Here is a 24,456-nt window from a genome sequence, read left to right as displayed (position 1 = left end):
CTTAAGGGCTACTGAAATAATGGAAACAGGCTACTTGTGGAAGTATAAGAGACAGTTCTTTCTAGATGAGCTGATTCTGCCATCTTTACTTCGCTAAGAGGCAAAGACCAGCAAGTTTCTGATGCTGAGTTCCCCTGATTTTTATAGCACAGATACAATACACATCAGATTTTTTACATATGAGTTTTAAGAGTTATTTCTGCATTATATTTATCATATTCTTAGTGCTGCACTATAGGAGCACTCTAAGTAAGTAGCCTTGCTGGGGCTATAGTTTCATGAACACTGGCTTAGGTAGTAAAGCTGTCTTAAGAAGTTCTGGATTTCACCCATATCCCAGCCACCAGTTCCCACCTCCACATTACAGTTCACTGCTTCTCAGCTATGCACTGAGAATCTGGCACTGGCATTGGCAACTGTGGGACCATCCGGAAAACAAGATCTCTGGAAAGAGTTGGTTAAAAATAATCTCTCAAAAATAAAAGGAAGGGAGATGACTTTACCACCGAAGTGGATGCCTTATGAAACCATACCTAGAATAGAGTCTGCTTGCCTCATCTTTCTTGGATCTGAGGAGGGGGTATTTGCAAGGAGAATCCGTAAGTGGGGGGGGCAGCTAGGAAAAGATCATAATTAAGTCAGAAATCTAACCTACAGTCAATAAAAAGGATCCCGTGTCCTCATGAGACCCTCAGATAAGGGCCTGAAAGCCAGTGCACTCCCTACAGCCCCACTTTAATTATCCACAGACCCAAAGTCATCTCATGATTGGAAGTGTATCCATTACCAAATACAGATTCCCTATCACACAATACAACCACTGTCTGGTTGTATGATCAGATTTGGCCTCATTACATTTTAATTTTGATCATGTGACACTAAAAAGTTGGGAATTACGACCTGGAAGGGCTTCCATAAAAGTCCATGTCACCTGCTGCTTGGAGTTTTATCTTTATAAATATATATTTGTATACTCTTAATTAATAGAACTACAGTGATAGGCACATATAAATACAGCCAGGATAATGAATATACGTATTTGCATGTGTCTACCTATGTGTGTTTATGTACTTATGTATGGTTGACTGGAAAGATTAATGTTAAAGGAGCATGTGCAGGCAAATACATGTACTATTTTGAGAATTTAGAACCACTTGTAGGAAGATTCGCTTTTATTGTTTAAAACTGTATTAAGTTCACTTGCACTGTTTTATTTCTCCACTTTGCTATTGCAACATTAAATTAGCGTTTAGCTAAGTACTTGGATGTGACCATTTTATAGTCCCATACCCAGAAATATCAGGGTTGCCAACAGGTACGGTGTTTTGATTACAACAACAATTTTTTTTTTTTTTTAAAGACTTAGACTGGTAAAGATAAAACATAATGAATTCTACTGGGGATATACTTTCATCGAGCTGTCCCCAAATGCAATATAAGCATTAGAGAAAGCTGTCTGTTCATTGTGACTCTGAGTGACTTGGAGCAATTTCTGAATGTCCTTCAGTGTCATCTGACAACATTCTTATCTTTGGAAGGTTTTATTAAGAGCCACATTATATCATTCTGTTATCAGTCAGAGCTTATACAATTCAGATGCTTTTAATCACTTGGAAACTGTTGTATAGTTTATACAAAAATATCAGGAGAGAGGATATGCAGCATAAAACATTATTTCTAGTGTATCTGTTTGTTACTGATTAACAGCCATGTTTCTTCATAAAATTCAATTGTCCATGATTCCCACAAGATAGAAAAAATTTACTTAAAATATTTCAAGAGTATGAAGAAGAAATTCTTAGGAAATAATTTTACATTATCAAAGAAAAGAAATAAAATGTAGTTTTTCTACGTATCTAAGTTAGGACTCTAATGATCTAGTGGGGCTTCACATATTTCCACTCCTGAGAATTAGCACCTAGGAACACAAGCTCTCAGACTAATTTTAAAGTAGGAAATACTGGAGCCACATGCATGTCGTCACACGAAACTGAACAATCAATACTTAACTATGAAAGGGTGTAAGTTCCAACTGTGTTCTGTTTCTTTTGCTTCAACAGATACTCAAATCTCATCTGACAACTGAATTTTATATAGGTGTGATCAGCTAAACATCTGAGTGCCTTCACCTCTCAGCACTCTTCCAGTTCTGCCTCTAAATAGTACAACAGAACAACGGTACTTCTCCATTTGCAAGATTCATTATGTTGAAACTGTCAGATTACGAAATGCTTAGGTAGTATGATGACTACAGAAATATCTCATGCAATTTCATATGAGGAATTCAAGTGATGACTTTTGTTATTGGTTTAGGTGTCATATCACAAATGTAGCCATGTGTACAACTAATGTTCTGTCAAAACACCTGCGCTTTAAGATCATGATTCTCAAAGGAAATCTGTCTGTAGTTAATGTCGTAACGTTCGCGACAGACCAAACCACCTGCTGCTTAAGGTACCTACAGGAGCTCTCTTCCTGTGATCAGTTCCAGCTAACAAGTTCCCTGTCATTACAGACCTGCAGATCAGTAACAGAGCCACAGACTGGGGCTATTCTGAGGTTTCAAAAGGTTCATCTAAGCTGTCCAGAAAGACAACAATAGTTGCAGAAATCTATGACCAGGGTCTCCAGAATACATTTTAAGTTATGTTCTTTCATATGCCTTTCTATATTTTTCCCCTTTCCTTGACCTTGTTTTGGTCTTCATCTTCTCGAGGATTCTCTACCCAGTAATGTAAAACAGGAGAGCCATCCCAAAGCTGAACATGCTATAAGAAAAAGTGACTTGATTTCTCTAGTCTAAAATATTTTCTGAGTTTAGTTTCAGTGAGGAGCAGCATATGACAAGGAACATATTTTTGAGGTGAACAGTGGGAGTTGGTTTAGCTTGGTACACTTTCTGAAGTATGCTGTCACTATGATAAATATATACCTTTTTGAGGATTACTTTGTAAAAAAGCATTACTGATAAGAAGTCAGAGAGAGTGAAGGAAAATGCAATATTCACAGAAATGGTCCTGAATCTGGAAGCATTTTGTTTTAAATACACAAGCAGATGGCATTCAAATAAATTAGATGCAAAGAAAAGGAAAATTTATACACAGAAAGGGAGAACAGAGAAAGCAAGCTTAGCAGTATCTGCCTAGGATCTTCATAGTGTTCTTATAAAGTGATTGTTTTAATGTCCATATAACATTTTAAGAAGCTCACCAGCACGTAGAAAAAATATATATATTTAGAGTGACAATTCACTTTTTTTAATGAAAGCTGCTCACCTTTCTTAATATTTTTATTTTGACATTGGAATTCAATGGTTTCTTTAATGTAAAAATGAAGTTGCTTCAGGCAAGGTGCTGTAAATGTAGCATAATTCAATGTGTTAGGATATCTTTTCAGTTACAATATCCTTAGTAAAAGCAATAAAAGGTGAGCACATACATCCCTCTGAATTTCAGTAGCTTACAGAAACTAGCTAGTACAGGTGGAAGGTCTATAACTAAGCCAACAGAATCTACACGGTAACAATAGGTTTCTTCGGTACTGTAGTTATACATTTCTTCTCATCTTTTGTACAAACAGAAATCTCTGGCCTATTTAAGTCCCACTTTAATATGCTATAATCTTTTTCAAGACTCTGTCATAATCTCTTGAAAGGAACTCCTCAGCTCTTTGATGATATATGAAAATGTATCTGCTTTATGTCTGTATCTGTATTTTTACAGTACCGAAGAAAGATGTGAAAGCTCACTTTATACATCTACACACACACTCTAACCGTTTCTAATATCCCGGGCATTATCAGTATGTAGTTACTTTTTTGTAGCTCTCAGCACATCACTAATGCAGATCTCTGCTTTAGATAAATTAGGAAATAAAATAAAAATATTAATTGGGGGGGAGAAGGGTATCTGTACTTCCCTTATCTATTTTCCATCTAACACAAAAGATACTAATTGAAGAACATAAAAGATACTAATTGAAGAAAAAGTGATTTTTTTGGTGGGACTATTAAGAAGTGACTTTGGAGTTACAGTAGGCATGAATGAAGTCAAAATTTTTAAATATGTACCCAAATTTCAAGTTAAACTTAAGAAATAAACAAAAGTAAATGCAAGTTGATTTAAATGAGTCAGTAGGCAAAGTGCTTTCTCATCACCTTTGCCTAGTAAAATTTCTGTTTCAGCATCTAACGGAAAACAAACTTTGTCACAATATCATCTGGACAGCTAAATGGACTATTCCAAAGTAGCACAGTCCTTCTCAAACGGAAAATGTAGAGAGTTAACAGGAACACTTCTCCAGTGGCTGCAGCTAAGAAGCTTGTATTCTATCCTCAGTTAAGGTTAAGGTTTCCTATTGATAGGAAAAATGATGAAAAATGCATATTCTTAAAAGTCCTAATCAGCATACAAATGACAGCAATGTTTTCAAAAATGCTTTAGCTCTGAAAAAGGAACAATGTAAGTATTGTTGAAATCACCTCTTGCTCTTCTCTTTCCGATCTTTCGGCATAAAAGTTGTCATTCCAGCCATTCAGAGATTCTGAATACGCAACAGATGTTATAAAGTATCTCTAAGACTATTGCCAAGCACCCTGAAACATGTACCTAACAACTTTCCAAACATCAGACCTACCTCAGAGGAGGAAGGCAGGGAGCTGGGCAAATCCTAATGGATCTAAGTGCCTGCAGTGTGGGAAGGAGGTGCAAGAGAAAAGTCTTCTAGGACTCTCTAGCTTACCTGAACCGAGGAAACAGCCTTTATTGGTGTTGCTCTCCGAGTGTAATGCTAAAAAAAGGGTGCTCCTAAGACAAAGTTCTGAACAGGCTTTGATATGGCATTAGTTCTTCCAGAGTTGGCAAGCCAACAACCTACAGAGTTTAGCAAGCATAAAACCAGGCAGAGCTAAAACTAATACAGAAGGCAAGTTTGACAAGACTGGAAGAAAGAGTCCATCACAATCATATACAGCTCCTGTTAAATTCATTTGAACTTACTTCTGAATCTGACCTGAAACTCAATCCTGATCACTTTTCAAGTGAAATGGAGGAGGCCCAATAACCTTTACCACAACACTGAACGCAAAGACAATACTGCAGAAACATAACACTGCTCCAAAAGATAAAACTACTTGTCTCAATCTATTCCCAACAAAAATTCTTAGCAAAAAATAAAAAAGCCCCGCTCTCAAATGGCATACAAAAAAAAGTCGGACGAGCTATGTCGGTGTTTAATGTGGGGCAGCATAAAGCACTCTGCCCTATATTTTTATGTATTTTTTTTATTCTGATCAGTACAATACCATGATATTGTTGGGCTTCATTCATAAGGCAGGCAAAGGGCAACAAAACCTGTCAAGGCAGCAGCCTGCCAGAATTCAGCATAGTACCTTTTCTTTCTCCCTTACCTGGAACTGCTGGGTTAGATGCAAACTGGAATTTTCTTGATTTTAACTTCAAATTGTCCTTATTTAAGGCTTACCATATGCTTATGAATATGAACCAGCTACACTCAAAATTAAATAAAGTGTAAGTCCTCAGCAAGCTTCCACGTTCACTCAAATAGTGTCATTATAAACATATTACTGTTATTTTGTTAGTTGTGTCTAAGGATCCACACATCCTTTGATGATATTTGAAAACTGTTCACTGAAGAAGATCATATAAGTAGACCATATGTTTTGTTAGGTCAACAGTAGTCATTTCCTTTCTTCATTACGAGAAGATATTCTTGAAGAGATTTTTTCTTTCTTTTACACTGTGTTCCAAATGAAGGTTATCACATCTCTACCACACATCTGTCTAATTCTGGGAAGAAAGACCACTACATTCTTCTCAGTGCACTAGTTAATTGATTTAGACCAACTGTGTTACCTACTTTAATTCAAACTATAAATAATATAGATATGATTATTTAAAGGGAAACAATTTTAAGGGGAATTTTTCCTAGTTTAGCAATCCAATCTTCCCATGTGTTGAGCAAGGATTCACACACACCTCTTCATGAATGCTATCTAAATCTATCACAGCATCCTCAGTGATGCAATTTGCTCTTCTTTTCCAAACATTTTTATACCTGTTTTTTTCCATGCAGCTCTGTCTCCATGTTCTCTAACTTTCCAGTCTAACTTTCACAGTGCTGTGCTATGTACAAAAAGTAGCTCTTTCAAATATACTATGACATATAGCCCAAATCCATAAGAAAGCCACAGTTTCCAGTCCCTATATACATATGGAGTTCTTTGTGGGGCCCAGGCCTAAGCTTTTTTTCTACAGACTCTTCTTTAAGATGAAGTTAAAGCCAATGGTGAAAAAGGTTTTGGCTGCTAGTGAAAGTCTCTGATGAACTCTCCCAACTCTCAGTTCTAACAAGTTACTAACAAACTTTAGGTGCCTCTTTTAAAAATGTCCCCGGGCTAAGAAGTAAGACCTGGTCAAGAGGGTTGCTGTGCCAGCAATACCATTTTATGGCAGAAGTCACTACCGCCCTTCAAAATCTGACAGTCGTAAGTGAATGTTTCTGGTCAAGAACAGTATGATTAAGCTAACAAAAAGACAATCATTAGCAGCCTCAAAGAAGATAACAATCAAGGATGAGAGCTCTGCTGGAGCAGAGTGAAAAGAGCTATAATGAAAACTACTTTAGCCATGGCTATCTAAAAAGTATTTTGGATTCATGTGCTTTTAGGCATTTAACTCTCTCTTACCAGGTAAAAGTTCACACATTTTCCCAGCAATTCCTAAAATTTCTGTAGAGTCTTTGTGTCTGTCAAAGACTTACCCCGTTTTATAACTCCTAAAGAGGGATTCACCTCACCTTTTAGCCATTTAAAAATCAGGCATCAAATCTAACTTAGTTCATTTTCCTATATCTGTAGTCAGCAGAGGTACCTTCACTGGTGCCTCTGCAGAGATAAGTTATTTCTCCTAACTTATTATAAAATGAGTCATTTTCTAAAGGTACCTACGTTTCAGACTAGGTAAGAAACTCAAGGAACTAGCTTGGACTAGACACAGCTTTTAGATGACTAAAATTCAGTGAATCCCACTTCTGTGTTGGTGCTAACTGCTTGCATGACTTTAAGAGCAGCTTAGGAAAAAAGCCATTACATTCATATGAAGGATTGTGCATGAGGCATTGTCATGGCTCAAAAAGCACTGGCATTTCCATGAAGTCTCCTACAACCCCACATTCTGTTACACTCCCATAAGAACATCATTTCCTACTCCTAATTTTCCCTTAATTAAGCATTTAAAAGCCTACTGATTTAATAAGCTGATTTAGCCAAGTAGCCAGTGTGAACACGGTCAGATTTGGCCACCTTCCTTTTACTACAGACTGACTGAGCTACTACTGGCAATAATGCTATTATCCAAACATTTTTCTTGTTCAAGAGGTTTGGACACTATTCATGTCATAATTCAGATGGGAGGACAATAGCTGCATAATGAAAACATTTCACTCAAAAGAGGATTATTTCCACCAGGATCGATTTATCTCATTCTATATAAAGCTGCTTTATTCCTATATGTAACTTTTCTAGCCTCCTGCAAACAATATCAGACTCAAGCTTGCACAGCACCAACTCACCAGAGATCAGCTTCCCCTAACTTCCAAAACTGGTTACAATGGCCTTTATGAACTGTTTTATAGGAATTACTGGAATGAATTGTCTTACCATTTCACACAGTTTAAAACAATATATTAAGAAAAAGTCCTAAGTGAAGATTATTTTTCCTTTATTTCTTAATATCATACTATGGACTGAATTTCCCATTCATTGTTTGTTTCAGTTTAGTAACTCACTATTCCCTTACATATTGCAAAGTCCTGCTCAGAAAAAAATCACTGCTTTCTCGTATGACTGGAGATGGAATTTTTCCCTCTGGAGCCCTGACCAGCTGCTGTTTTGAAGTGGTCACAGTTTAGAAATGTTTAAAAAAAAAAAAACAAGCCAAAAAAACTCAAAACAAAGCTTCAAAGGTCATGGTAAAGGTCATGGTGCACGTGAAATAATTCATTCTGGGTACAAATGTTCTGTATCTACCAAGATAGTCAGATGTGCAGAGCTACTAGATTTGTTTCAAGCAGCTGGTCACAGAAAATAGAAAATTTCAATTCTGCGGCCTAACCACAGGTAGTTGCCTCATTTGAGATACTCAGTGTTATTCCAAGTACTCATATGGAGCTGGCAGGGATGACAGAGGCTAACAGAACCTCATCTGGATGCTAGCAGAACCAGCAGCTAGGAATACTCCAAGACACTGTAAACAGTACCAGTTTAAGTACGTAAATCAATCCCTTAATGCCTCCCCTCCCACCCTTCCTCATTCCAGAAGTCATGTGTCCCATTCCCAGGGCTTCTCCCTTCCTATGCTCCTTTCTTCTCTGTTCAGAACACTGTAAAACTACTAACTCATTCAGACTTCATAATAAATTTTTACTTTCCTTTCCTCTCTCCTACAGGGTTGTGATAGATTCTCTCTCAGTAGAGTCTGGATATCTTTCAAGAAGATTGTGTGTAGCTCACATAGAAGCTACCGCTTTGATGGCACAAGAAAACAATGAAACTCTAAACACCTGGCGTGCTGGAGATCAGACCAGATCAATATTTCTCAGATCTTCAGACTGACAAGCTCTTGATCAGGATGAAACAAAACAAAACAACTGACCACCATTTTCAACTACTGTTAAAGCAAGACTAAAAATGTATTATTGTTTTCATTTTATACATGGAGAAAGAAAAAATTAAATATCTTTCTTGATGTAATAGTGCAATTCCAGGTCAGATTTGGGCAGGTGACAGGAAAAGGCCACTCTGTTGGGCAGAAAGACAAAGTACAAGGGCAGGAGTTGCGAAACTTTTAGTAGAATTAAAGTAGAGAAAGCATGCATGAATGTGGAGTCAGATTCAAATTAAAAGGAGTGACAGAGACAGGATGAGGGACAAATGAAGGGAAACTAAGAAAGGAGTAAAGAAGAGAGAGTGTGGATGTAGATGATGCAAGACCAAGCAGAGCAGAAGACAATACCGCAGTGAACAGGGCAGGAATACGTCGAAGAATCAAGCTAACAGTAAAGCAATTAAATCTAAATGAACAGTTAATCACTAGTGCGCACAGTAAATCTTTTGGGCATCCTGTAGAAGCATCCCAACACTTTTATTCCATGTCTCTAACACCTCCCACAGTAACAAGTAATAGCACTATCTTTCACTGAAATATTCACTGTCAACAAGCAGGGAACAGCAGATGTCCAAGAGTTTCTTTCAAAAGTCAAAACAGTTCTCCTTTGGATTTTAATTCTTTATATGGTTCAGCAATTTTTTACATCACAGGAAACAAACACCTTTAATTCTTCAGTGATACACTTTAAAAACTGAATCCTGCTCTCCAGAAATACTCAAAGAGCAAATGGTAATGGTTCAATCTTGTCTTCCATTGTGCATATATCATTGAATCCCTTGGAAAATCACTTTCTGAGCTTGCATTCACAACTTCAGTGTTTTGTGCTGCATAATGAAGACAAGAATGTATCATTTTGGCACTAACAAGTATGTGCGGTAATTAGTACCTTAAACATGCCTGTAAGAAAAAAGTATAAATTGTATCAGGTATAACCCCAAAGTTTGCTATATAGCAATCCTACAATAAAAGAGACTTCTCAAAGTCTGGAAAAAAATATTTTTTTAGATTTTTTTTTAACATCATAGTGCTCACACACATTGTAGTATTTATAAATGAAATACTGTTTCATCTCCATTGGCCTCAAAACTAAATGGCAAGGGGATATATTTTCACCCTTCTATAACATACACAGCTATGTCCCAAAGTGGATTCACCAGTTGTTCATATTACCACCTTTCAGGACACTGTCAAGGAAAATAAAAAGAGCCTACTCTAAACCAAAACTAGAAGAGCCCAACCTAAAGCTACATTCTCCCCAACCCTACTCCCAGCTCTCCATCACCGCAGCATGCACGGCTGAGAAACCTTCCTAGGTCCCCCATGTTGTGAAATCCTAATCTTGTAACACACTTAAATTAAGCTCAGGGGTTAATAACGCACTTTTTCTTTTACCTAGGCAGCTCCAGAGGGAGACTCTGTCCGCATAAGACATATGAGAAATTATCCTCAGGAAGAGCTTTTCTCCACTGATGATTTAAGGAACCTACGGCAACCAGCTTGTTAATTTAGACATCCCAGTTGAGCGTATAAGGATTGGATGAATCTGAGCAAACTGCCTCTGAGCTAGGCACTGCATCTAAACCTTGGGACGCTTAAGTTCTTTTGTTCAGGAAAACTGAGACCCAGAAACCAAAAAATCTTCACACAAAATAACTCATTTATGCATCTCACGCAAAGATTTGACAGACTGTCATAACTAAAACGTTACAGTTTCCCAGTTTCAGTACACAGAGTATTCCTGTAAAGATATTCCATAGCCCTTTAATGGAAACACTGCAGAAATCAGAAGACCATGAACACAAGAACAGACCTATCAGTTCAGACAAAAGGACCTCTAGCTCAGCATCCTGCTCTCCAGCAGGAGCCATAAGCAGGCATCCAGGAAAGAGCAAGAACTGGGAAGTATATATAGTACTCTCTCAAGTATTTTCCAGCCTCTATTTTTAAACTAGGGAATTTCCTCCAATGGAACTCTTTTCCAAGTACTTGTCCATATCTCCCCTTGAACCCATGGAAACCTTTTGCACCTAGAAGGTCTTTTGACAAGGAGTTTCACAGATTTACAACCTGCTGTAGGAAGATTGATATCTTTTTGTTTTCACTGAACCTGTCTCCTGCTAACCTCACCGGATGGCCCTTTATTCTTGACTGCAAGAGACAGTAAACAGTCAACCCCTCCACTCCTTACCATTCACAACTTAGAGACGCAACTTTCTGAGTGTGAAGAGTTCTAGCGTATTTAATCGTTCTCCAGAGGGAAACTGTTCCATGGTTCGATGATCCTTGTAAGAAAAAGCTCTACACATACGAAGAAAAGATTTTGTATATTGCAAACTGGATTAAAATTAAATATGTGCTACAAATACAGAAAAGTCTTTCGTATTCACCAGCCATAGAAACACAATTAAAAACTCTACTGCACATCTTTTCAGAATTAAATAAAGCCCAATCCCTTACCCTCTCCTGATTTAAACTAGTGCTTACAATAACATTATAGACTTGGAGAAATAATCTGCTTTTTTAAAGACCTGACTTATTTTTCAGAAATGAAATTCATACAAGAATTGTTAGTTTAAAACCCCACACAAGCACCTTCCAGTTCAGAGTATGATGTGGAAAAATGTACATGCCTACAAGCTAAGTAGAACTTTTGAGTGTGGAAATTGGTTATTCACATGAGAAAATCCCCAATTCACATTCATAGCTAGAATTCACATCACTTGGCAGACAAATCTACTGCTCCAGTATATTTAAAAGCTAACACAGGCCACGTTAGTCCCAAAAAAAGTAGTCATCGTATGGCCAAACAGTTCCCTTAGATTCTCCACACTTTCAAAGTGTGCTAACACACACTAACAAAGGCTGCCAAGAAGCCAGAGGAGCCCACAACAGACCACAACTGCAGATATCTGAATGTGTACGTGTAAAGGAAAAAAGCCTGGTCAAAAACAGTCTAATAGCCAAGAATGTCAGGACATAGTGGTTCCTATAAAGAACCCTAGATGATTTATGACAATCTCAGATGACCAGCACTAGTTTCAGTTGCCAAATATCCACCAAAATGGACATCAGTGACACAGCAAGTGAACAAATGAGCATAAGTCCCTCCGATATAGCAGCACAGTGGTAGCCTAAATACGCACCTTATGCCTTGAATATGCATCATATAGAGAGTTAAAATAGATGACCATGTAGACAATGGCAGTGCTTCACCAAGGGCCACAGGTCCCTTACCAAACCATGATTCAGTTGACTACCATATCCCCACTAAAGCAAAGAGCCTAAGACCCTAGGAAATTTAACTACCTCAGGAATGTGAAGATAGCACAGAACAGTGCGCCATACACACACAGAGTCAGCGATGGAACAAAAGAATGAGCAGCAGCATACAGCATTGACACTAACAACATATCAGTCATTGATTTATACAGCACCTGCACAGTAAGCTGGACAGTATTTCTGCAAGAAGATTCTTTTGAAAAAATAAGTGTGCCTTTCAACCAAAAGAATTACATTTGTGACGGCTGACTCTTTTCTGAACTAGATGATATATTTTTAAATCAAAATATGAAAAATCTTATATAGCATCTATGCTTAAACAGAGCATTTCCTACAAAACTGGTTTTTGTCTTTAAAAAGCTTTTTACAGGATATCCTTCAATTTTTACTCCCACTAGAAGATATTTCCCATTTCCTTTATAAATAAAAATTTCTCAAATCTCCCCCCAAAAATCTGATTTTTCTTAAAACCTTAATGAAATATACAATCCTCTGCGGTGATGACAACAACGATATATCAGGTGACAGTCCTAAGATAAACTCGTTCTTCGCTTTGGAAAGCACAAGTGTGCTTTCTATACCAATATAGTCTCCTGATTCCTTCCACAGCTGTAGCTAATGCTGTTTTGCCTCTTGTTCTGCTCCTCAGATGGATGTCTGGAAAATTCTTTAACACTACTGCAAAACCACTACAGCACCGCTACAGCAGAAAGACTACAGTGCGTTCATTTTCAGCACTTCTATTCATCTGCTAGAGTATTGTCCCTAACCTTCCATTCCCCCTCGCCAAAGAATTTTTTTTCAGCATTCCTTCAGGTTATAGACACTACTATATGCTCAAAGCTGGTAATGTCAGTGTTCTGTTGAACAGCAGCCAAAGATCCCAGTGGTCTATACAAGTGACATTTTCAAAAATATTTATGTCATTGGAACAGTTTTGAAATTGCCCATATTATATTTACATTAAATATGATGTTCTTGTAAGTCCTATCGAAAGTACAGAGTAATTTGAAAACTGTTCACAGTCATGTAAAGTTAACTTCATTATAGGATAAGAAACTTCGCAATATTTCCTATAGTATCACTACAGGATAACCAACAGTTTTCAAATTTTATAAACGAAATAGTATTTATTACAGTAGTAATAGCAGCATTAACATAATAATTTTTTCTACAAATAGTTTATGAAAAAGTACAATTTGATTTGTGGCTATTCCTCCTGTTCTATTCTCAATAGAAACAAATTGGAACATATTTGTCTCCTCAGAGATATTTTTAAAAAGTATGTCACAGTGTAATGATAACCCACAAAACATGTGGAGTTGAAAGGTCATATGCTGCAATTATGAAAGGTATTCTGAAACAGAAACACTCAGTACTGCCTGCTGTTACCTGGCATCCACAGGATACTACCTGAAGTAATGATCGGAGTCCCATTGCTCATCCTTTTTCACAGGAAAGATTTTGACTATTTTTTTCCTTTTTATATTTTTGGCATCGGTGAGTATATAACTTACAGTATGAAATCATCACTACATAGCTGAAGCCAGGTATGAAAGGATACACAGTCTGATGTGCATGCCATGTTTAAATCCTTCTGCTATGTCTCCAGGAGAACACTGCCTGTAACTCACCATTTAAAGAGGACAAGAAACAAATGCCACAACAGTCTTGTAAAAAATGCATGCAACACCCTCACCTAGCAACATCAATTACTTTATCTATCTCCTACACCGCTAGCTGTAAGACTAATAAAGTTACTCAGCAGGCAAAGAATTTAATGAAATAGGCCCTGAGCTCCTGGGAGGATCACCTGTGGTTCCAACTCCAACACTCCTGATCAAAAACAAGCTTTCTTCTTGCTGCTAAGCAATAGGCTTTTATGGATCTTGATCAAACATGCTCCTAAGGAGGGAGGGTATAATAATATGGTATGAAATAATCCAGTGCGTAGCAGAGCAAATGACTGTGGTGAAAGGGAAGAGTGAAGAAACTATTTAAAAAAAAAAATAACAGAAACTGACAACTCTTATGTTTAGGTCACTTGAGCAGCAAAACGAGTTCGTGGCCATTCTCCTCCATAAGCAACAACATAATTAAGCACATTTTAATCGTAATTAATAAACCGCACAAACCAGCATAACAAATAGTGCCCTACAACATTATAGGTTCCCACTTTGCACAGATATTTTCACTTCTGTTCTCCATCTAAAGCTGAGCCATCAAGTTATGAATATTAGCTAATGAAAGTGAGGCGCAACATAATAAGTATCGGAAAAAAGGAAACTAATCAGTCAAAGTTCTCTTCCCGCCTAATAAATTTAAGTATTGTCTGCCTGCTGCTCCTTTCAGTGAAAGGCTGGAGAAGTAACAGCTTGGTTTCTGTTCCTCCGCAGGAAAGATGAAAAATTCCTTGCTTACTGATCCTTCTCAAATAACTAAAACATTCCTTCCTTTGAAAACTTCCCAGTCTTAAGTTTTCTTTAAAACTTAATTTCCCAGTCTCTGGGTAAGCTTCATGTTCGAGGGGAAACCTTACCTAATTTTGGCAGGGAATAGGGCACTTTAAAATAATCTTCATAAAATTCAATGAGTCTCCTTGTGATATTTAGAGCATAGTCCCCTGATCCTCTTCGGATTGCATCAGGCCTTGCATATAATCGTACCTGTTAAAAAACAAAGTGAAAGTTTGATCATTTCAGCTTCTACATTTTAAAACTATCCTCACAGCAGAGCTGAACTACTCTAAGGCTGCTGTGAGGCGGCAGGGTCATTCTCTGAAAGCCAAATATGACTGTTGTACATTTGTCAAAACACGTTGTAGCTGAAAATACAGAACTTACACAATTAAGGTTATAAGGTTGAGAAAAGTTACAATCTTCTGTTTGTTTGTGTTGCCAAATAAAAGACCTAACACTCCTTGCATCAAAATAAATATTCAAAGCGATCACTTACATGTGTTTGCTAGAGATATGATGGTAGAGTGGATTAGTATAATGGTTCTCTGCCTATTCTGAATGTAAGCAGGGTGCAGTGGCTCAGTAGGAGAGAAGTTCACGGTTTGTTAAAGGCACATTATATCGAGCCCTGAAAGTACCAATAGACTGTGAAGAAAAAAAAATAATCATTCTCCCTTCTCTTCTCTGCCAGTGACATAGTTAGCCTCAATGAGCAACACAAGACTGCAAAACAAGCATTTATAAGCTCATTCCTGTACACAAACAATTAACATTCCTGAAACCCTTCATGACTGCTCCAGGCCTCTGTTTTCAGAAAGCAGTAAATTAAAGCTGTTTATACAAGTCACATACTGACGTGTTCAGTACAAAACAACTCACACATCCGACTGCATAGAGCAAACTGAACAGAAGTGACCTTCGTAATTCAGTACTCAAACGCGACCAGCTCCTGTTCAGATGAACAAGGTAGCAGAAAGCACCACAAGATTATTTCTTTGCTATTCCCCATCCTTACAGCTCTTAATATCTCCTTACTGCAAAGATGACATACAGCTAATGACATCTGTTAACCAAGAAAGGCATAGAAAGGAGGGCAACTTTTCATACTTCTTCCTCATACATAGTCTGAGGGATGCAGCCAACAATGGGAAGAAGTGCCTGCTGAATCTCCAACGCCTGTGGCAGAAGGTCTGCTCCTGCTCCCTGAAATACATAATGACCTACCTGATACAAACAATACTCTGCAAAATGCCAGTCCTAATAATAATATCAGATCCCCTAATACTTTCTGCGGTAGGATTAAATCCCACCCAGGATTCTGAGAAAAGCAGTAGGGCAGAAAGCTGAAAATACCAAGGCAAATATGAAGCACAAATATCAATTTTGAAATGTTTTAAAATGCTCTATTCTGGATTAGAAAAGCCAATGGGATTTTTACCTTCAGTGAAATCATTACCAAAAGTTCCTTTATCGCTCATCTCCTGAACCAGTTCAGTTACCCAAGTGGAAACCAGATATCAAACCTCAATACACTCTATGTGTCAACTCTGTTTTAACTCACTATCTCTTTAATTTGGGTATTCAGACACATTGTTTTCCTTTGTTTTCAACTAATACAGGTCTATCTTTACCATATTACATACATATTACATATTGTCATATTACAGACCTAGCACACAGTCATACACAGTTACCATTTCTAATGTGAGAAAGATACCACAATGTAACCTAGTGAGAAATGTAATAAAGCAAGAGTTCTCAACCACTATCTGAAAGCATATAAACTATTATCTGAACTCCTCCAAGTCCCTGTGTCTAGTTGTTGCTTCCTTCCAATGGCATGTATTAGCTGTACCCCATCTGTTAAACTAAATATATCTTTTAATAAAATAAAGATTAACCACAGAGATCCCAATTCTAACACCTTGAAACCTTTAGTTTATGGAACAATGGTAAGAATCACAATTAGAATTGTGATTAACACTGTTTTGTATCACTAAACCTTCATACACAATTTTGCATAATTGCCTTCGTGCCACAGTAGACCGTATCTGCAAAGCAGAGGGGGGGAAAAAAAATGAGACAGCAGGTATGCAAAAAATCACTCTGTTTGGCAGTGGCTAAATGTGTTCCTACTAAGGGATAGGACAACAAAAGGAAAGAGAAAAAGGTGATTCAACAGGTATATACAAGAAAAATCTAAGTTCAGCTTACCCCATTACAATGTATATCTTTTGGTAAATGCAGAAAAGGCATTTAAACTGCCTCTGAGATGGAGCACAGGTATCAAAGCCCCAAAACTACAATACTGCAAATTTTCATTTGCCACCTGCCTAATGTTGAAGATGGGTTTTATTTTGCCCTTAAAGTTTCCCTGGGTGCCTCTCTGCCTGTCTAGAATGGCTCTAGACTCAACAGGGCTGCATGGGTCAACACTAAGATCACCCTTAAGTTTGAACACAGTTCAGAAACTACCTGTGCTTTTGCCCAAGTCTTTCAAATGCTTTGATGTGACAGGCGTTCTCAAAGCATGCAAGCAATCTATAAACGCTGAGCAGCTCCACAAAAAGGGCAGTTGGTGCTGATATTTCCTTTTACAACATATCTTCTTTTGCTCTTTCACAGAATAGATAGTTATTAGTTCACTTGCCCAAAACACAGGAGACCTGGGTTTAGCTTCTTCTACTCTCTGAAGAAATTCAAGCTTACACGGCCCAAGAGAATACCCTAAATACCTAGTTACAGGTTTTTCTGATCAAAAGAGGCAGGAGGTAGCTGTATCCTTCGTACTGAGTAGGTGCCATTTTTCACAAAAGAGCTTAAAATTCTATGTGAAAAGACTATGAAAGAAAATGAAGGAGTGAAAAGTAACCAGGCAGTGTCTTCATTAGGAAGACAAACTCCTAGGAGCTGGATCTGCTTCCGTCTTTCACCCAACAACCTTTTAATGCAGAATCCCTGAAGGAGCCTTAGAGGTACCATCTTAGACCTACCCTGGCCTCTCTTGGTTATCAGAGGTCTACTGCATACAACTTTAAAGCTGTGATACTTCAGTCACCTTGCTGGCTGTTTCAGATAACACATTCTGAGGTGTCTCCCTCATTTACTATGTAAGGAATTTGATTCAGAGTTCAATCTGAGGCCTAGCACCTAAAAGCTTGAAATTGAAGCCCCTAACTTTCATGCATCGCGGTCCTTTAACAGAGCTGGGGTTATCTTATTCATGTTTTACTTCCAACTCTGTGAGATGGAGATTTTATTATTTCCTTAGCTTACAGGAATATTCTGAGTTAAATAGTAAAGACTGTAAAGTTTTCAGATGCTGCCCTAACAAGGAGCTTAAGCAAACAAAACAGAATGAAGATTAAGACATGAGATTTGTGTTTAGCATAAAATTATTTTTGTTTACTAGTTTCATTTCAAAATGCAGATAACTTGTGTTACGTTATCACTAAGTAGGTTGAACTGAATAATAATGCGTAATTACTGTACACTTTCCCCATAGGCTGTTTGATCACTACCCTAAGAACTTGATTTTACATTAATTTAAATAAGAGGAAGAACAGAAGATTTTCTACAGGGTCAGACTTGCAGAAATAAAAGTAATTTGCGTTTTGCTATGGAAGATAAATAGGATTCTAGCTTAGGTGCATAATTCATCACTGACTGCAATGGCACTACTAAGGAGCTATTCACAAGGAAAAGGTTTGCAGCACTGACAATCATTTTGAAATAACATTATTTTCTAATTTTTTCAGCTCTCACAGGTATTTTTGTTCCCTTAACCGGATCTCATACACATGCTTACACAAATACATCTGAATCCCCTTTAAGATCTGAAACAAAGGGAATGTCCAGGCTATTTTACACAGGCACCAACTCAAGCTTGTGTTTCAGGTGCATACTCAGTCTTTCCTGCCAAAGTGCTTATGTTCCCTCCATAATCAGTAAAGAGAGAAAGATGCCTTGACGGGCTTGCAGAAAAAAATACCTTCAGCATAAGCGCGGGCACCAAAATTAAACCAGCAGAATCTCTCCCTGAAAGAGAGGGATCTGTTTATCTCCCTAATCTATACTAGGAAAAGTACATCCTTCAGGAAGACTACTTCAGTAGGTACCTAAAACCTAGATGAAAGTTAGGTACCTACATTAAATGTACTGGATACCATCTCAGGATCTTCTCTTCTACAGAAATCAATGAGAATTAGTTGCTTAGATCTGTCCCTGTATTGTTATGAATGTTTGCACTGTACAGCAAGATCGCTGCTTTAGCGTCTCTTGAGCAGGGAGCTATATGAGCAATATTAGGAACAACTCTTTGAGCCTTTAATAACTACAAAAACATTTTTAAAAAGCTACTGTTACAAATTTAAGAACTCAGGAGTTAAGAAAAGTTTGTATTAAGGCAGTCCATACAATTTTACTCATTTCCTCTTGCATACCTGTATTGGGATACAGTCCTTGATTATATAACCATGCTATCTTTTTCTGCAGGCCTTCTGCCTCTTTCAAAACAGATATTTGTTTAATTTATTCTTCTTATCCTCCTTATTCGGTGTGGCTCCACATTTTATTTGCCACTCATCAAATTTAAAAAAAAACCCTGGGTTATTTATATGGTGATCTCATAGCATGCTACTGCCTTGCAAACGTTAATGAAACTCTTTTTCACAATCTTAGCAAGATTAGGTGACATTATTTTCATATAAGAAAGTGGAAAAAAGAGAGAGACTGAGACTAATGCTGGGTACCTATCTGTACAGCCTTGACTGTCAAGTATACTTAACGTTTTTATGGCACACACTTAAAGCATAGTTCTCATTAATTCTTTTTGCAGTGGTGAAAGCTTTACACAGCTTTGGGTCTGGTCACAGGTTTCGTAGTTTGGATATTAAGAAAAGTAGTAACACACAGTGAGTGACTCAGTGAGACTGTGTCAGTTTACGTGATTTGCTCAGCATCACATAGAAACTCTGGTGGCAGAGGCAGAGAGAGAATTCAAAGATGGCATGCAGCCTCACAGCCACTCCTTGCCTGTCTGACAGTCTGAATCAGAGAACCATAGAATGGTTGAGGTTGGAAGGGATCTCTGGAGACCATCTTGTCCAACCCCCCTGCACTAGCAGGGTCACCTACAGCATGTTGCCCAGGATTGTGTCCAGACGGCTTATGAACATCTCCAAGGATGGAGACTCCACAAGCTATCTGGGCAACCTCTTCCAATGCTCAGTCACAGGAAGAAAATTTTTCATTATGTTCAGACGGGCTTTCCTGTGTTTCAGTTTGTGCACGTTGCCTCTTGTCCTGTCACTGGGCACCACTGAAAAGAGTCTGGCCCCATCCTCTTGACACCTTCCCTTCTGATACAGCCCAGGATATCATTGGCCTTCTTGGCCACAAGTGCACATTGCTGGCTCATGCTTAACTTGTTGTCCACTAGGACTCCCAGCTCCTTCTCTGCAGAACTACTTTCCAGCAGTTCAGCCCCCAGCTTGTATGGTGCCTGGGGTTATTCCTCCCGAGGTGCAGGACCTTGCACTTGTCTTCTTTGAACTTCAGAAGGTTTCTCTCTGGTCCTTCTGAATGGCAGCACTGCGCTCTCCTGTATCAGCCACTCTTTTCAGTTTTGTTGATCAACAAACTTGCTGAGGAGGCACTCTGTCCCTTTATCCAAGTCATTGATGAGTAAGTTAAAAAATATTGGACCCAGTATTGACCCCGGGGGAAACCACTCTAGATACAGGCCTCCAACTAGACTCTGTGCCACTAATCACAGCCTTCTGAGCCCAGATATTCAGCCAGTTCTCAGTCCACCTCACCGCCCACTCATCCAGCCCGCGCTTCCTGAGCTTGCCTATGAGGATGTGATGGGAGACAGTGGGAAAAGCCTTGCTGAAGTCTAGGCAGACAACATCCACTGCTCTCCCCTCATCTATCCAGCCAATTGTCCCATCACAGGCGGCTATCGGATTGGTTAAGCATAATTTCCTCTTTGTGAACCACGTTGACTACTCCTGTGATCACCTTCTTATCCTTCATATGCTTGGAAATGCTATCCAGGATTAGCTGCTCCATCACCTTTCCAGGAACTTTCCAGCCTTTCCAGCCAGTAAGTCTGACTGGCTTGTAGTTCCTAGTCTGCACCAAACATTTTCCAAATTCTGTAATGAATAAGGCAGGGACTCTTAAGATAACAGGTATATTGTGGCGCCCTGACGTAGTATAGTTCCTCATGTGTTTGAAAGAGGCAAATAAAGGAAAAATAACATCATGTGGGATCATTTTAGTCAAGATAGTGTCATAAAACCTGCAAACATGCAGACAAAAAGTTTGCATGCTCAGCAAGAACTCTGACTTGTCTTACCTTCTTTGCATCTGCATTTGCAACCATATCATTCTTTTAAAAGAATCTTTAATCATTTAGGGGAAAAAAAAAAAAAAGAAAGAAAACCTCTCATTAATCTTTTAAATGGAACCGGATCAATCCTCCCCGTCCTTCCATCAGTTTGAACAACTAGCTTTGCATCTTCTGATCTGCAACACAGACATCCACTTCTGACATTGAGGATATGCTGCTGTTCTTACATGGTATAGACATTGGTGGGGGTTATGAGACACACTTTGCCAGGAATTGTTTTCCCTTTTGTTAAGAGCAAAGAATTAAGGTATTGTATAAAGACAAGACAGTAGCCACGATCAGATACCACCATGAATAACTCTTCCTGAAGGATTATTTCAGAAATATTAGTAAGCAAAATCAGATTCTTAGAATGGAAAGGATTTGGCAGCATTATCAGCTCCACCTAAAAAAATCCTGAAACTTATGTGGTAAATTACCATGTAATAGTTATGAATGATCAACTGTCTACTTCTCTACAGTTAGTTAGAACTGTTTGCTGTGCAAAAAGTAACTTTCACAAATAAATTTTTATATATTGCAACACTTTCTGTAGTCAAAGTAATTCAAAAGTACCTGTAATACCAGGTCATCAGAACAGATAAATGTGATTGTAAAATGAGAGCCGTCTCCCACAGTGCGGGACAGTTGTGATACATGCTAAGAAATGTGTAAGGGATTTAGAACAAATCACATCTAACCAAAGCCAGGTTATTAACTACTGTGTATGATAAAATATTCCTGTCTACAGCAGGTAGAAATTCATCAAAAAGAAAGTTAACACTTAAGGAAAAGACTTGTCTTATTATTTCAGACAGTTTCCAAAAAAAATGTGAATTAGTAATTATATACAAGGTACAATGGCTAAGTTTTGACAACTATGAACTCAAAATAGCAGTCAATATGTTTATTTCAGATGAATATTAAGTTTGCTAAAAACCTCTCCAGTGGACTAAAGGTTGGTGATACTTCCAGCACATAAGGGGTTCAGAAAAAGTGAAATAGGTCTATTTTAACATTTTAAGAACATTCCTCCTCTTTATTTTTTGCATTAAAACTGAACTATCTGAAAAAGGAAAAGGGTGAGAAGTATGAAGAACTGTAAGGAAAAACCTGCAGTCATTTTTCTCCCACCCTCTAAAACAGTTCTGGTTAAACTGAACGCTTTGCTCAGTTCTGGTTTGCCTTGCAGGTAGGAGGAATATGGACTAGGTTCATCATTCTGGCCACAGAAGTAACTCGTCAAACTATTATTTACACGTGTCTAATTGCAAAGGGACTGTTGTCTAACCTCCTCCTTCTGCAGGAATTCACCAAAGATGAAGGAAAATCAGAGTGAAGTAAAGTATGTTTTCCCCCAGGCACTAGAGGAAATCACTAATAAACTTTGCTAGAGGTGCCACAAGCCTGTCAGTCTGCTTCCGCAGGAAGTTAAGGGAGCTCAAGACTTGGCAGAAATCAGGATGTTGCAGTAAAAGGCCTCCAGGCTGTGATTCCTACAGGTCTACAGTGTGCCATACGCTATAGCTCACCTCTTAAAAATTAAATATCCACATCTACATCCCAAGCCTGCTCTTGAGGACATTATTCGTTATTTGACCTTCTTTATTAGTGTATCCCATTTGAAAAACTTACACCCTTACACTAGTGTTATGTTTTTAAAATCGTTTCACCTTGTTTGACATCAAGACATATTTTTATTCTTTTAGTTATTACAATAGCAAGATTTGTTGATCATGGTAATCTCATAAAACAGTTACTCCAACATCTACTAGATTCAATTTCATAAGTTTTGAAGATCTAAACACATTAATTTTGCAAGTCTTCTTTTCTTTAAAATTCTAACAGTGTTTTCCATGTTTTAAGACCTCTCCCACTGCACTCACTGCCTTCACTGATGCCCTGGGGAACCACAGCTCACTGACTGAGAAATACTGCTCCAAGGGAATGAAGTGCACCACTGCCCTTTTGCAAGAAAAGGCTTGTGTGAACAGATGGCTCGTTGGGCTCTAATGACCTAACACAACACCCGCTGAATGGAATGATTCCTGTTAACTATAGGGACTTTAAATCAGGCTACTGGAGGAGATATGATTCAACCCGATCCCTGGACTGGGGACTCTTTTGGCAAAGCAATCTTCACCAAAAGCATCTGATGCAATGTCTACAATCCAGATTTTTAGAGCACCCACTTGAGCGGTCCTTGTTAGGCAGTGCACAAAAAAAGAACAAAGGTAATCCTTTAAATGGTAGTACTCTGGCCATGACCACCGATGACAGTTTAGATTAAGAGAAGTAGAACCATTTCGTGAATCTAGTATTTACACTCCATGTACTATGAGGAGAATAGCTCTTGGCTTCTTGTAAGCACCCCAGCATAGAATTTACACAGTAACAACTACTCACTGTATCTCTGCCACAGTATCAGGTACAAGAAGGCCAGCTTTGCTGCTGACAAGGTGAGAAGATGTGTCTATAATTGCAGCCCCCAATTAACCCCATCTGATATCACAGATGGGGCATGACTACATAAACCACTCCCTAACATACCTCCATCCACACAGTGCCTGTATCTAATCGTGAATGCTGTTGCACCACATAGGATTATGGAACCACAAAAGATCTGAATCTTCTTCCTAAGCTTGGCACTATTACAGCCATAGCATCCTTTCAAACAAACATGTTCTGAGGATGGCATCTCTCTGCTACCCTGTAGACTTACCCTCCCCCTTTTTTCTGTCTTTGGTTCATTTTGCTACATGTGGTACTGAAGGTAGAACAGACTGGAGCAAGTGGAAATTGAGCAAAAGATTGATGATGGTCTTAAAACTTTTTAGTTTCTCAGTCAAACATAGTTTAGATAACATGGTATCAACATAGGAATCCACTTCACAATTAAACGTAGTTTCCCCTCCCACCTACTTCAACCAGAATTAAAAGCAACTTTGTCAGGTGTTCTAATGCAGCTGAAAGTGCTTTCCCATTACAAAACAGATGTTTCTGCACATCAGCTGGTGTCAGCAATACCACCCTAGGAATAATGTTTATTCTTTAATCCATTCCTCAAAGCCAGCAGACAGCGCATAAAACAAACATTGTTCTGGGAAGGCCTCTCCAAATTCATTTGAAACCCCAATCTTCTGATTGATCAGATCTTACATCTAAAATCTAAGATCTCAGCTCAGAAAAGCACTTAGGCATACGTTTTATTTTAAATACACCTTTAACCTTATATGGGTACTTAAGTGTTTCAACAGACTAACATTTCAGTAGAGCAGCAGACTGCAAATTTTATAAAAGGGGAGGAAATAGTCTTATACTCTTTATTTCAAGATCTGTGATACTTTCGCAGCAAGTGACACTTTAGCGGAAAAATATGTGCAATGCCTCTGTATTTTAAAGCTTTGATTTACTTGCTAATTTGAGATTTATTTTATCTTAACCCTGTTCACTGACTGTATCTTAGGCATAAGTATTGTATTCATTATTGTTACAGAGATAAACGTTCATGTTTGCACATTTAATATAGTAGATAAATGTCTGTGCGCAATGTCTCTGCCTGCCACTTCCCCAGGTCACTTCTGCAAACAAGGTATTGAATCTCACATGAGTTTTTAAATTTGATAGATTTAAA

The 24,456-nt window shown here is 38.2% G+C and overlaps 1 protein-coding gene across 1 annotated transcript in view; it reads right to left on the bottom strand.

Moving 5' to 3' along the window:
* The window catches only part of TRHDE (thyrotropin releasing hormone degrading enzyme), a 225,609-nt gene that overhangs the window by 168,344 nt on the left and 32,809 nt on the right, over positions 1-24,456 (bottom strand). The window contains exon 3 of the mRNA XM_068935803.1: positions 14,506-14,632. Coding sequence (XP_068791904.1) covers positions 14,506-14,632 — 127 coding nt within the window. The remainder of the gene's footprint in view (positions 1-14,505; positions 14,633-24,456) is intronic.

The sequence above is a fragment of the Struthio camelus genome, chromosome 1 (assembly GCF_040807025.1).
Source record: "Struthio camelus isolate bStrCam1 chromosome 1, bStrCam1.hap1, whole genome shotgun sequence".
Taxonomy (NCBI): Eukaryota; Metazoa; Chordata; class Aves; order Struthioniformes; family Struthionidae; genus Struthio; species Struthio camelus.
Note: the sequence above shows the minus strand (reverse complement) of the source record. Positions and strands in the feature narration are given on the sequence as shown.